We start from the raw sequence: 13,463 nt of genomic DNA, 5'->3' as shown, positions 1-13,463 counted from the left end.
GCCTGGAGTGGGGTAGTGGGGGGTAGCTGAAGTGGGAGTTGGTGGCAGCGTGTCGGGATGAGATTGTTGGTGGGAAGAGAATCTGGAGAGGGGTACTGAGGGATATTGCAGCAAGGGGTGTAGATCAGTGTGGGAGGGATGGGGGAATGTGAGAGGAATGGGAAAGTGTGGAAGGGTGAAGAGATTGGGGAGTTGAGGGGGGAGTGGAGATTTGAGGTGAGACTGGGTGGGTGAGGGGAGAGTGGGGTGAGTGTGATGGGGTGGGGGGTGTGGAGGGCAGAAAAATCTGAGGGAAAGCATGGACTATTAGTCTGGAGAGGCATGGGGGAATATGGAGAGATGGAAGTCTGTAGGGAGGGTTGGGAGACTCTGGAGAGGGGGCTGCGGGGGAGCTGGAAAGGTGGAGGCTATGGTGGGTGAGGGGTGGCTGGTAGGGAGTCGGGAGGCTGGAGGTGGTCGGGAGGGAGTTTGAAGGGGAAGGCTGGAGGGATGATGGGTGGGAGGCTGGAGGGGGTGATGGAGGGATTGTTGGAACACCAGATGGGGTTACTGGGAGGGGCAACATCTTAGGGGGAGGGGGTGCCTCTGATGGAGGCACCTTTACCAATTTGTTTTTCAAAAGTGGATACTATACCCCTAGCCCATGCCAACCATTTTGTTGCATGGGCAGTGTGAAATATGGATCAAGTGGCCTTGTAACAATTGTTCATTAATTATTTAGTTAAAAATGGTGGAAAGCTTCCAATTTGGGACCCACTCATCCATCATATTATGGACAATGGGTTGGGGGTGGTGGGGAAAGCAGTCAGCTAACCATCCCTCATATTATATGTGCTCTCCCACTGAAAACGTGTGTGTGTGTGTGTGTGTGAATACATGTGTGTGTGTGTGAATACATGTGTGTGTGTGTGTCAATACATGTGTGTGTGTCAATACATGTGTGTGTGTGTGTGTGTGTGTCAATACATGTGTGTATGTGTGTGTGTGTGTGTGTGTGTGTAGTGGGGTGGAGGGAAGCTATTCGTGGAACATCAGAATGGAGGATTCCTATCTTGACCCAGCAATCATGTTTGTCAGCTGGTATTACTGTATAAGGACCAGGAGTGGGATCAATGGCTGATTTTTCCCTTTCCTAGCCCAGAAGCATGAAAACCCCTCTTGCTTATCCCTCCTACCATCAGTTACGTGGAAATTAAACTTGGGACCCACTGGTCTTGTACGATATCTGGGGATGCTGCAAGTAACCATTGTTTAATTGTCCCAGATGAACAAAATTAGCTTGGTTTTCACTCCTGATTTCTAGCCAGTGAAACCTGTTGTCCAGTACACGTACACAGACATTGAAATGAGGACAGAAGAAATTTTATCTTCGATCCCTTTCAGTCAATTGCCTGTTCACACTCAGTGTGCAAGTCCACTCGTAAGTAGATACTGATGGATTGCCAGAAGGGCATGGTGCAAACTGGCAATAGGGGGCAGGGGAACTGGACCAAAAACTGCAGGCTGAGGTGTGGTGGAGTAAATTCCAGTACAACCCTTGAATTATATTTCTCCTCTTTTTGGTTCAACAGATGCAACTTCTGAGCACAGGTTTTCTAATTGGGCATAAACAGCTACGGTTGGCACACATGGCACTCAGCTTTATTACAATGGGCTACGTGTGGCAGGAGGGAGAACACAACATTGCAAAGGTTTGAATGCATGTGTCCCATGTTACGATGCAAATTGAAAGCTACTTAATGGTCAGATCTGACAGTGAAACCATTTCATAATCTTTCAAATATCTAATTCAACTTTTTGAACCTTAAATAGAGCTCTTGTCAGAAAATTAGAAAATGGATGAAGCAAAATTTGTATGAATATCTGCTTTACTCGCCATGCCTTCCATTTTCTATTTTCATACTTAATATCTATTTAACAATTGCCTTGTTTTCTCTGGACAGAAGAATAGGTCAGTGATCTACTCAGAGCTATTTCAAAATGTCATGCCCTTTCAGGCTGAAGGGAGATATGGAAGGGTAGTTTAAGAGTGAATGTTGGCCCAGACAGCGCTTGTCCTCTGTGCAACACCTTCACTGACAAGATTTCAAACTCACATGCAGGGAGGTGCAAGTTAATAACCTACAACTAAGCCGTACAATGGTTTTTGCCCTCCAACACACTCCAACACATTATCATCAGCTTTGTACAATAAGACTTGTACATCTTATAAGATAGTTTTGCTTCATCAGTAGTTCCCAGGAAAATTAATCTTGATTAGCTCTTGTTGGTTTACCCTGTTTCAATCTTGTGCAAATGAGAATTTGAAAAGAACAATTTTAGGCACAGTTTCCTCATTCGTGATGAGAACATCAAGATCTGTTCAATAACTTGAGAGACATTGCAATTACTGCGAACACAAATTTACACAGCAGGAATATTGCTGAGGTTGAGCTAGCAAACTGGAGATAAGGATTCACAGTATGTCAAGTTCTAAAAATAATAATTTGTGGAATAACGTAATGAAAATCAATCATGAAAGCTGCCAGATTGCGAGATAAATCCAATAGAGTCACTCCTATGAAGCAGAAGGAAATCCGCTTACCTCAACTTAGGCCTGATCTTTTAATGACTCACATTCCAAATATTGTGGTTGATTCTTAATGAACAAGCGGTTCAGTTGTAAAATGCTGGAAGAAATTGCTTTCCCCTCCATCATGATCGTAGGGCAGCTCTATATGATTTTTAAAAATTATTTTCATGGGTTGTGGACATTGCTGGCAATTGTATTGCCCATCCCTAATTGCCCTTGAGAAGGTGGTGGCGAGTGGTGGTTCTTGAATTTATGGGGTGTAGGTACACCCACTGCTCTTAGAGTGGGGGAGAAGTGGGGGGGTGGAGATCCAAGATTTTGACCCAGATGGAATGGTTATATATTGGAGTCAGACACTTTAGCAACATTTAAGCGGTTATTGGATAGGCACATGGAGCACACCAGGATGATAGGGAGTGGGATAGCTTGATCTTGGTTTCAGATAAAGCTCGGCACAACATCGTGGGCCGAAGGGCCTGTTCTGTACTGTACTGTTCTATGTTCTATTTCCAAGTTAGGATGATGTCTGGCTTGGAAGGGAACTTTCAGGTAATGATGATCCCATGCCTTTGTCCTTCTACTTGGTCAAGGTCACAGGTTTGGAAGGTGCTGCCAAAAGAGCCTTGGTGGGTTACTGCAGGGCATCTTGTCAATGGTACATACTTCTGGCACTCTACTTCGGTGGTGGAGGGAGTGGATGTTGAAAGTACTGGATTGGCGCCAATCAAACGGGCTGCTTTGTCTTGCGGAGTTAAGGTTTTTGAGTGTTGTTGGAGCTGCACTTATCTGGACACACCTTCAGCTTTGGGGAGTCAGGAGGTGAGTTACTGTCGGTAGAATTCCAAGCCCCTGACATGTCTTGTTGTATTTATATGGCTGATCCAGTTCAGTTTCTGGTCAATGGGGACCCCCATGATGTTGACAGTGGCGATTCAGTGATGGGAGTGCAACTGAATGTCAAGGGGAGATGTTTTGGATTCTCTCTTGTTGGTCATTGCCCGGGCATGTGCTGCGATTGTTACCCGCCACTTATCAGCACAAGCCTGAATGCTGTCCAGGTTTTGTATATGAACATGGACTGGTTCAGTAACTGAGGAGTCACGAACATTGTGTAATCATCTGTGAACATCCCCACTTCTGACCTTCTGGTGATGGGGAGTTCGTCGATGAAACAGCTGAAAGTGGATGGGCCTAGGACACTCCTGGGGAACTCCTGCTGAAACGTAATAGGACTAAAATGATTGACCTTCAGTCACCACAACAGTCTTCCTTTGTGTGAAGCACGAGTCCAAACCAGTTGAGAGTTTATCCCCGGATTGCCATTGACTCCAATTTTGCCCGGGCTCCTTGGTGTCACTCAAGGCAGCCATTGTCACCTGACCTCGACCATTCAGTTCTTTTAACCTTGCTTGGAATACAGTGTTCAGGAGCTGAATCACACTGGCAAATCCCAAACCGAGCTTAAAGTGTGCAGTTTATTGTTGAGTAGGTGCCACTCGATAGCACTGTCGATGGCCACTTCCATCACAATGCTGATGGGGCGGTAATTAGCTGGGTTGGATTAGTCTTGCTTTTTCTGCACAGGACATACACCTGGACAATTTTCCAAATTGCCAGTTCGAATCTAGTGTTGTGGCTGTACTGGAACAGCTTGGCTAAGTGCATCGCTAGTTCTGGAGCACAAGTCTTCAGTACTATTGCTGAAATGTTGTATCCAGTGCTTTTAGCCATTTCTTCATATCTGGAGTGAATCAAATTGTCTGAACACTGGCATCTGTAATGCTAGGAACCTCAGGAGGATGCCAAGATGAATCATTCACTAAGCATTTTTGGCTGAAAGATGCAAATGCTTCAGCCTTATCTTTTGCACTGATTGTTGCTTAATTTTCCACCACCATTCAGTAGTATATGTGGCAGGACTGCAGAGCTTAGATCTGAATCTGTTGGTTTTGGAATCGCTTAGCTCTGTCCATTGCATGCTGCTCCCACCATTTTGCATGCAATTACTTCACTCATGGACAACTTCATTTTTAGGTATGCCTGCTGCTGCTGCTCCTGGCGTGCCCTTCAGCACTCTTCATTGAACCAAGCTTGATCCCACACTTTGATGGTAATGGTGGGGCGCCATCGTGGCACAGTGGTTAGCACTGCTGCCTCACAGCCCCAGGGACCCAAGTTCAATTCTGGCCTTGGGTGATGTCTGTGGAGTTTGCACATTCTCCCCATGTCTGTGTGGGCCTCCTCCGGGTGCTCCAGTTTTCTCCCACAGTCCGAAAGATGTGCGGGTGAGGTGGATTGGCCATGCTCAATTCCCCCTTAGTGTCAGGGGGATGAGTAATGTAGACTCATGGGGTTACGGGGATAGGGCCTGGATGCAGTTATGGTCGGTGCAGGCTTAATAGGCCAAAGGGTTTCCTTCTGCACTGTAGGGATGCTATGAATTGGAGGGGGTGTTATGTATATTGGGGCATAGCCCCTTTAAGGGAATGGGTCATATGACCTGTGGTGTGAGGTGAGCTGGTTGGGAACCGCCCTATGTGGGCAGTCAATGTTTGGAGTTGGAGCGAGTAGATTGAATATAGATCTGTGTTCCCTGTCGCTTGCCTGTGGAGTATTTCTTGAGGAGACACCTCAGTACCAAGAGGTTTACTGGCAGCAAAGGTTGGAGTGTTCAACGGCTCATAAAGTGAAGGACCTCAACATGGACCATCTGGAGATCCACAGTAAAAAGGAAACTCTTGGAGGACGGGTAGGACCACAGGAATGAGAGGGCATCATGGGAAACAGGCTCGAGAGCTGTCAACGGTTGCAAGTTGGTCTCCATAACTGTCGCTGGCATTGGGTTGTAGGCAATCGGAGGAAGACTTGGTCATCAGGTGATTGCAATACCGAGTACTCGAGGAGTTCTTAAATTAAGAGAAAAACATGGGCAGCATGGGGTGTTCCAGAGCATGTGGCCTAGAAAGCTGAAGATCCATAGCTGGCAATAAAAGATTGATTTTTATTGTTTGGTATTGCTGGAGTCCAGAATTAGGAGTCATAGTTTGACTGAGGCGAGGAGAATATTATTTCATTCAGTGGTTGTGAATCTTTGGAATTCTCCACCCCAGAGAGCTGTAATCAGTCAGTCAATAGGTTCAAGACATAAATCAATAGATATTTAGGACACTAAGGAAAAAGTGTTGGAAGGTTAAGAAGATCAGCCATGATTGTGCTGAATGGCAGGATAGGCTCAGCAGACCAAATGGCCGACTTGTGTTGATATTTCTTGTGTTATTTTCAATACTAGATGCTGCCCAAGAGCCTTGCAGTGCCATTCTGTGAAATATCCAAAATCCTTGGGCTACCACCTATCTTAGTTCATGCAGACTGTGTATTAACAAATTGGAAGAAAAAGGACCCCAATGGGTAAGAACTTCGATAAATTCTTCCACTTATGTATGGGGACATATGTATTGTTATGTTGGTGTTCCTTTTCCTCCCTTGATGGCTGTGGTAACTTGATCAAAGACTTGCAAGATACTTCAGTTTCTCCTCTGACTCTGCTTCTTTACTTATCGATGTTTGAAGATGACAGATATTGGGATTTACCCCATGTGCTGGTGGGCAATCAATACCTCAGGAAATTATTCATCCATCATGTGTGAGCCTTGTAAATGAATAATGGGATAGGAACATAGAAACTGATAAGGCCATTTTGTCCCTTGAGCCTGTCCTAGCATTCAATGAGGTCCTGGCTGATCTACAAGCTAACTCAATTGAACTGCCTTGTTCCTTAACTCTTAATACCTTTGGTGAACAAAAATCTATCAATCTCAGAATTAAAACCAACAATTTTCTGGCATCAACTACAGTTTGTGGGATCCATTCCAAACTTCTACTATCCTTTGTGGAAAGAAGTATTTATGAATTTCACTCCAGCTCTAATTATTTAGATTGTGCTCCTGGTCATAAATTCCACAACAACAGGAATAATTTCTCAGCATCAGTTCTCTTTAATATTTTGTCCACACATTTTAAGTAGAGTGGGATCAAAAACTGTTGAGCTACATTTTGCAAGACACTTTTCCAGGATTCCGCAGTAATCTGATGAAGCCATTAAAAAATAAGTTGTTTAGAATTTTTTACGTGCAACTCAACATAAAAGAAAATCAAATTTCGCACTGTTTAAAAAAAAAACATTTTGTAAAGGCAAAACTTCAAAGCCAAAAAGGTATTGAAGCAAATTGCTTGTTATGCTGTGTGACTGAATATTTCACTTGTATAATACTGAAATCGATAAAAATGAAGTATTTGAATCCTGATCCTATTAGCAAAGTTACAAAGCCATGTTCTTTTAACCAAGTTCTCCCTTTCATCACTGGTGTGAAACCAACAAACCATGAGAAGGTGAAACTGAATGCATAGCTGACAAAGACATTTTTGCATCTCTGATCATAAGCAGGTTTTTCACAACAAAAAAGTTTCTTTGAGGAATTCCCAAATCCTTTGTCAACAAGACAATGATCCATTGTAATTATTTATCTGTTGTTTTGGTTCAGGTCAGAAACTCCAAAGTGTTTTATGGAGCCCACCTGGGATCATAAGTTTTGCATCTTGAATTTGGCTAGGATAAACATGATAGGTTTCACTTCAGGTATTATTCAAATGACCCACTGGGGAGCTTTTATCAAACAAAGTTTATTTAAGAATACAGTTAACACGTATGGTAAGAATATTAGCAATAACTTCTATCAATTACAAACAACATCAAAACAACCATGATAATATAGGAGCTGTCCCAATCAAACCAACCCCAGAAACAAGACCCTTCAAACAGGTTTAATACAACATAGACTAATGCTCATGTGATACTGGAATTGAGTCTTTTGGATGAAGTCTACAATTCTCTAGATAGACTCACCTGACCTGCCAACCAGTTTTGTTCTCCCAACAATGCAGAGCCATAAACATCCCTGTAAAAATAAACAAACCCCCATTTAAGCAGTAATAAAAAGACATCTCCAGTCAAACCAGTGCTGTAGTAACAACTGCAGAAAACATGATTTAGAAACGAACATCTCTTAAAGGTACACTAGCATCACACTAGAATGTTAATGAGAAATTCAGAAAACCACACTTTTCACCTTCGGAGTGGGTTGTTTTCATTCACACCAGACTATTAGAATATTTCCTCTGGTATGTCTCTCCCTTCAATAATCGGGTGACCACTGACATATTAATCCCTTTATAGCACTCACTTTATCCACAGATGGCAAGATAAACTACTGAGAAACCCTGATTTCAATAGCTTCACCCTGATGCATTGGCTTTGAGAAATACCAAGAGCAAGACTCTGGGCAAAGGCAATCTTTGCTGCACCCTCCTCTGGTGCCTCGCTTTTATTGCGTGCTTTATGAGAATGTTTGTATTAATTGTGGTCCAAACCCACCTCACTTTCCATGTTAAAAGTCTCACATTGCACATGAAAAAAATCGTGTAAATTGAATGACGGTTGCTAATTTTGCTGTTCATATATGTTTCAGAAAATGCTAACTTTTTTTTATTTCTTCCAAATAAATCTTTGGTGAATATTTCCAGGGAAATGGAGCTGAGGTAAGTAAGGATTATCATTGTTCTCTTCCCCTTCGAAATAATGCCTTTCAAATTGGGAAAAGGTGTACCTCAGCAGTGCGGTGACAGAATGACTATCCTCCTCCCAAATCTAAACCAGATGCCACCTTCTCTCTTCTCCTGCAGCTCAATGAAAACAAGTCAACAAAGTTCAATTCATACCAAAAGACCAAGGGCGGCACGGTAGCACAGTGGTTAGCACTGCTGCTTCACAGCTCCAGGGTCCTGGGTTCGATGCTCGGGTCACTGTCTGTGTGGAGTTTGCACATTCTCCTCGTGTCTGCGTGGGTTTCCTCCGGGTGCTCCGATTTCCTCCCACAGTCCAAAGATGTGTGGGTTAGGTTGATTGGCCAGGTTAAAAATTGCCCCTTAGAGTCCTGGGATGCGTAGGTTAGAGGGATTAGCGGGTAAATATGTGGGGGTAGGGCCTGGGTGGGACTGTGGTCGGTGCAGACTTGATGGGCCGAATGGCCTCCTTCTGCACTGTAGGGTTTCTATGATTTCTATGAAAGATTGAAAGGATATCGATCTGGGTATTTAAAATGCTGAGATACAAACAGAATAAGCAGTGGTTAACTTGGAATGTTGGGCTATCCTCAACTAGCTTTGGGCTCCGGATCCTTTTGCAGCATTTTTTATTTGGAGATTAAAATAGTTGGAGTGACCATTGTGGTTTGTGAAAGATTGGGGGCCATGTCACCTTTTCCACATTTCATGATTTTTCAAATTTTAAGGGTAACTTTATAATTTAACATGCATAAGCTTCCATTTGTAGACCGGGAGGACAAGTAACTTGATCTCATTAAGTTTACTCCTGTCAATTAATCAAATTTTAGATGAGTTTTAATTTGCTTGTCCTCATTTGCATATTCATTGTGGGATTTGATATGTTACTTCTGGGAGGTACTGATGGAGTTCCAGATTGAACTTACAATGCATTAATTGTCAGATCAGATTGAAATAATTTAAGGGTCCTCTCCCCGATGCCTTGTCTGGGTCCAACTTGAAAAGAGTTTGAAAAGTCTCAATTCACTTGTCCTGGACAGGATCAGATGCAAGCCTGTGTCCCATTAAAATCACTGTAGAAGAATACATGACTCTGGTATCAGAATGAAATGTGACCAGAGTGTTGTAATGGATTTGCCTTCTGTTGGCTTCACGAGTGTCATATCATTACGATTATTCATGCTTTTTGACAACCGGCAACAGACTGATTCCTCAGGTGGACAGAACCTGTGAATGTCTATTGCAAACATAGTTATTCTGGCTACACAGGTGACACAGGCACTGGGGAGTTTTTGGGTGCTCACAGATATAATGTATGATGAGCAGTATTTTTGTTTATTCATTTGTGAGACAGGTGTCGCTGGCTGGCCAGCATTTGCCCATCCCCAGTTGCCCTTGAAACAGAATGGCTCGCTTGGCCATTTCATAGGGCAGTTGAGAGTCAACCGCATTGATGTGGGTCTGGAGTCACATATAGGCCAGACCAGGTGAGGATGGCAGATTTCCTACCCTAAAAGACATTAGTGAACCAGATGGGTTTTTTCTGACAATGGTTTCATGGTTATCAGTTGATTCATAATTCCAGATATGTTTTATTGAATTCAAATTCCACCATCTGCCGTGGCGGGATTCAAATCCAGATCCCCAGAACTGAGTTTCTAGAGTAATAATCTAGCGATAATACCACTAGGCCATCGCCTCCCCTCAAAAGGTAACATGCTGTGAATATGATCACCAGCTGAGCTTTTAAGCTGGTATGATCTGAACACAACTAAAGCATGTTGACCGTTATGGGGCTCACTCTGCAAAGGCAAACATAACCACAGCATATATCAAAAATCTTGTCACTAGAAAGGTTCTCTAGTGCAGTGGTTCTCAACCAGTGTGCCATGAAATCCTCCCCCCCCACCCCCCAAGTATGCTGTGAGAAAAGATTCTAAATGATTCAAAATTCATGTAATTAAACTAAAACTAACCTTTGTCTTCAGCTCTCTGGTTGGTCATCTCCAAGACCCAACAAACCTTGAGCTGACTAGGAAAGAGCCACTCATGCGTGGTTTAGATTTTTTCTGTTGGTCAGGCCCATGCACATGGCCAATGGGACTTGGAGCTAAAGAGAAAAGGTCCCATGTATCTACACAAAAAGCAAAATCTCAAAAAAACCCTTGGATGATTGGGAGAGACAGGGAGAGGTTAGAAAAAAAAACAAGCGAGAGGGCAGGGAGAAGTTACAAATGAAATTACCAATAAGGGAAGAAGACAGAGAAAAATAGGAGGTGTGCCTCAAAGATTCTTCCTACAGTATAGAGGTGTACCTTGTCATATAAGAGCTTGGGAACCACTGGTCTGGTGCACTGCCTTTGAGATATAATCTTGCTGCATGATATCTAATGATTTATAGCTCAGTCCACACCATCACACAGACACTGAAAACCAACTGCCCTCTCTCTGCTTTGGGTAGTGGAGCTGTCTACCCTTTTTAGAGCTCCTCTCAGTATTTGCCCTTTTAAATATTTTGATTTCTCCTCCCAGCTTCTTCACGTTTCCTCAAAACACTTATTCTATAGAAGGGCCTAAGCTCAACAAGTATAGCTTATGTTTTCTCTTGACAAAGACTAACTAACCTGAAAGGAACTATCTGTTTTTATTTCAGATTTCTAGCTCTTTCCATTTTTCATTTCATATTTTAATATTGCCAGACTTCAAATCTTGCCTCAATTTTCCTTCTTGTATGAGCCACTCTGAGCTATTACTATGTGTGCCCAATGTTATTTTGACTTAATAAAACTAAACAAATAATCTCTTCAAAGAAGTTCCATCTCAATTCTGTTCAGTGAAGAGGATTCACTTCAAAAGCATAGAACAAATTTAACAATATAAGATTTGAACATCTAAGATATTGATGGTTGAAAGAAACTGTGGCAAAGGAAGGTTTTAAGATGGTACTTTGCATGGCCACTAGATGGTACTACATTTCTTCCAGAAATTTGGACGTTATCTTCAAACTGCCTGGAGGAGACAGCGCGAAAGGATTCTTCCTGGTGACACTAGAGGTGGAGCTGGCAGCAGTACAAGGCATCAAGGTACACCCAATAAAAGTAAAACATGTTACAAGCTTACAGCAGTAAAATGCAATGCCTGGTCCAATAGCATGTCAAGGTTTTCTAATGTTCCAATAACTGTCTAAAATCTACCGGTGATTTCATGTGTAAGTTTATTTATTGGTGTCACAAGTAGGCTTATATTAACACTGCAATGAAGTTACTGTGAAAATCCCCTAGTTGCCACACTCTGGCACCTGCTCGGGTACACTGAGTGAGAATTTAGCATGGCCAATGCACCTGACCAATGCACCTGACCCGTCTTTCGGACTGTGGGAGGAAACCGGAGCACCCGGAGGAAATCCATGCAGACATGGGGAGAACGTGCAGACTCCGCACAGACAGTGACCCAAGCAGGGAATCAAACCCGGGTCCCGGCGCTGTGGGGCAGCAGTGCTAACCACTGTGCCATTGCGCCGCCCTTTATTGTCCAGTATAACGAGATAAACACTAGCTTTCAAACAGCCAACAGTGTGAAACAAAGACTTGAGTTGAAACATATACAACTTCTGCTTTGTTAAAGTTTACATTTGCTTCATTTCCAAACTGGGATTACATCTCACTGAATCTAGTGTGACCTGCCTGTCCGAATCACCTCCTTCAGTGTCCTGTACTGGCTGGTTTATAAATGTCCTGCTGCCACACCTCTGCTGTCCTTGATTGTTGTTCAGGGAGAAAGTGACAGTGTTTTATGGATAGCCATCCTTTTTATTCTTTGTTGAGGGATACTTGACTCAAAGAAACATCCATCTCCATAGCAGCATTATTGACAAGTTCATTAGAACTTAAGAAATTGAAGCAGGAAACATCTATTCAGTTATTTAATAACATAATAGTTGAAGTTTTACATCACCTCTCTTGCTCTACCCCCATATTTCTTGATTCACTCAGTGTCTAAAACACTATTAATCTTAGTGTTATATACAGTCATCAGCTGAGCATCCAAAGCCCTCAGGTACAGAATTTCAAAGATTGACAACAAAGAACAAAGAACAGTACAGCACAGGAAACAGGCCCTTCGGCCCTCCAAGCCTGTGCCGCTCCTTGGTCCAACTAGACCAATTGTTTGTATCCCTCCATTCCCAGGCTGCTCATGTGACTATCCAGGTAAGTCTTAAATGATGTCAGCGTGCCTGCCTCCACCACCCTACTTGGCAGCGCATTCCAGGCCCCCACCACCCTCTGTGTAAAAAACATCCCTTTAATATCTGAGTTATACTTGGCCCCTCTCACCTTGAGCCCGTGACCCCTCACTTCTGATCTGGGAAAAAGCTTCCCACCGTTCACCCTATCTATCCCCTTCATAATCTTGTACACCTCTATTAGATCTCCCCTCATTCTCTGTCTTTCCAGGGAGAACAACCCCAGTTTACCCAATCTCTCCTCATAGCTAAGACCCTCCATACCAGGCAACATCCTGGTAAACCTTCTCTGCACTCTCTCTAACGCCTCCACGTCCTTCTGGTAGTGCGGCGACCAGAACTGGACGCAGTACTCCAAATGTGGCCTAACCAGCGTTCTATACAGCTGCATCATCAGACTCCAGCTTTTATACTCTATACCCCGTCCTATAAAGGCAAGCATACCATATGCCTTCTTCACCACCTTCTCCACCTGTGTTGCCACCTTCAAGGATTTGTGGACTTGCACACCTAGGTCCCTCTGTGTTTCTATACTCCTGATGACTCTGCCATTTATTGTATAACTCCTCCCTACATTATTTCTTCCAAAATGCATCACTTCGCATTTATCCGAATTAAACTCCATCTGCCACCTCCACCTCCACCTGCCACAACCATGTGACGAACAAAATTTCTTCTCAGTCCTAAATGGCCAACCCCTTATCCTGAGACCAAGGTGCCCGGTTGGTGACTTCCCAGTCGGGAAAACAGCTTCTCAGCATCTACCATGTCAACTCTCCACTGCCACCCACTTCCCCCAAGCTTTTTTGTTATTTATCCATGGGATGTCAGCATCACTTGCAAGGCCAATATATGTTATTCATTCCTAATTGCCGTTGAGATGAAGGCTTTGCCATGGACGTGGGATGCTTCAGTATCCAAGGAGTTACAAATGGTACAATTGGCAGTGAACATGTAATGCTCTTATGTAATGCTGGAGGGAAAGTCATTGTTAAAGTAGCTAAAGATGGTTGGGTCTAGGACAGTATT

The 13,463-nt window shown here is 43.3% G+C and overlaps 1 protein-coding gene across 1 annotated transcript in view; it reads left to right on the top strand.

Moving 5' to 3' along the window:
- The window catches only part of ido1 (indoleamine 2,3-dioxygenase 1), a 44,090-nt gene that overhangs the window by 9,394 nt on the left and 21,233 nt on the right, over nucleotides 1–13,463 (top strand). The window contains exons 3-6 of the mRNA XM_078239380.1: nucleotides 1,572–1,691; nucleotides 5,862–5,980; nucleotides 8,153–8,167; nucleotides 11,175–11,274. Of these exons, the coding sequence (XP_078095506.1) occupies nucleotides 1,572–1,691; nucleotides 5,862–5,980; nucleotides 8,153–8,167; nucleotides 11,175–11,274 (354 nt within the window). The remainder of the gene's footprint in view (nucleotides 1–1,571; nucleotides 1,692–5,861; nucleotides 5,981–8,152; nucleotides 8,168–11,174; nucleotides 11,275–13,463) is intronic.

Source organism: Mustelus asterias, chromosome 22, assembly GCF_964213995.1.
Source record: "Mustelus asterias chromosome 22, sMusAst1.hap1.1, whole genome shotgun sequence".
In the NCBI taxonomy this organism is placed as follows: Eukaryota; Metazoa; Chordata; class Chondrichthyes; order Carcharhiniformes; family Triakidae; genus Mustelus; species Mustelus asterias.
Note: the sequence above shows the minus strand (reverse complement) of the source record. Positions and strands in the feature narration are given on the sequence as shown.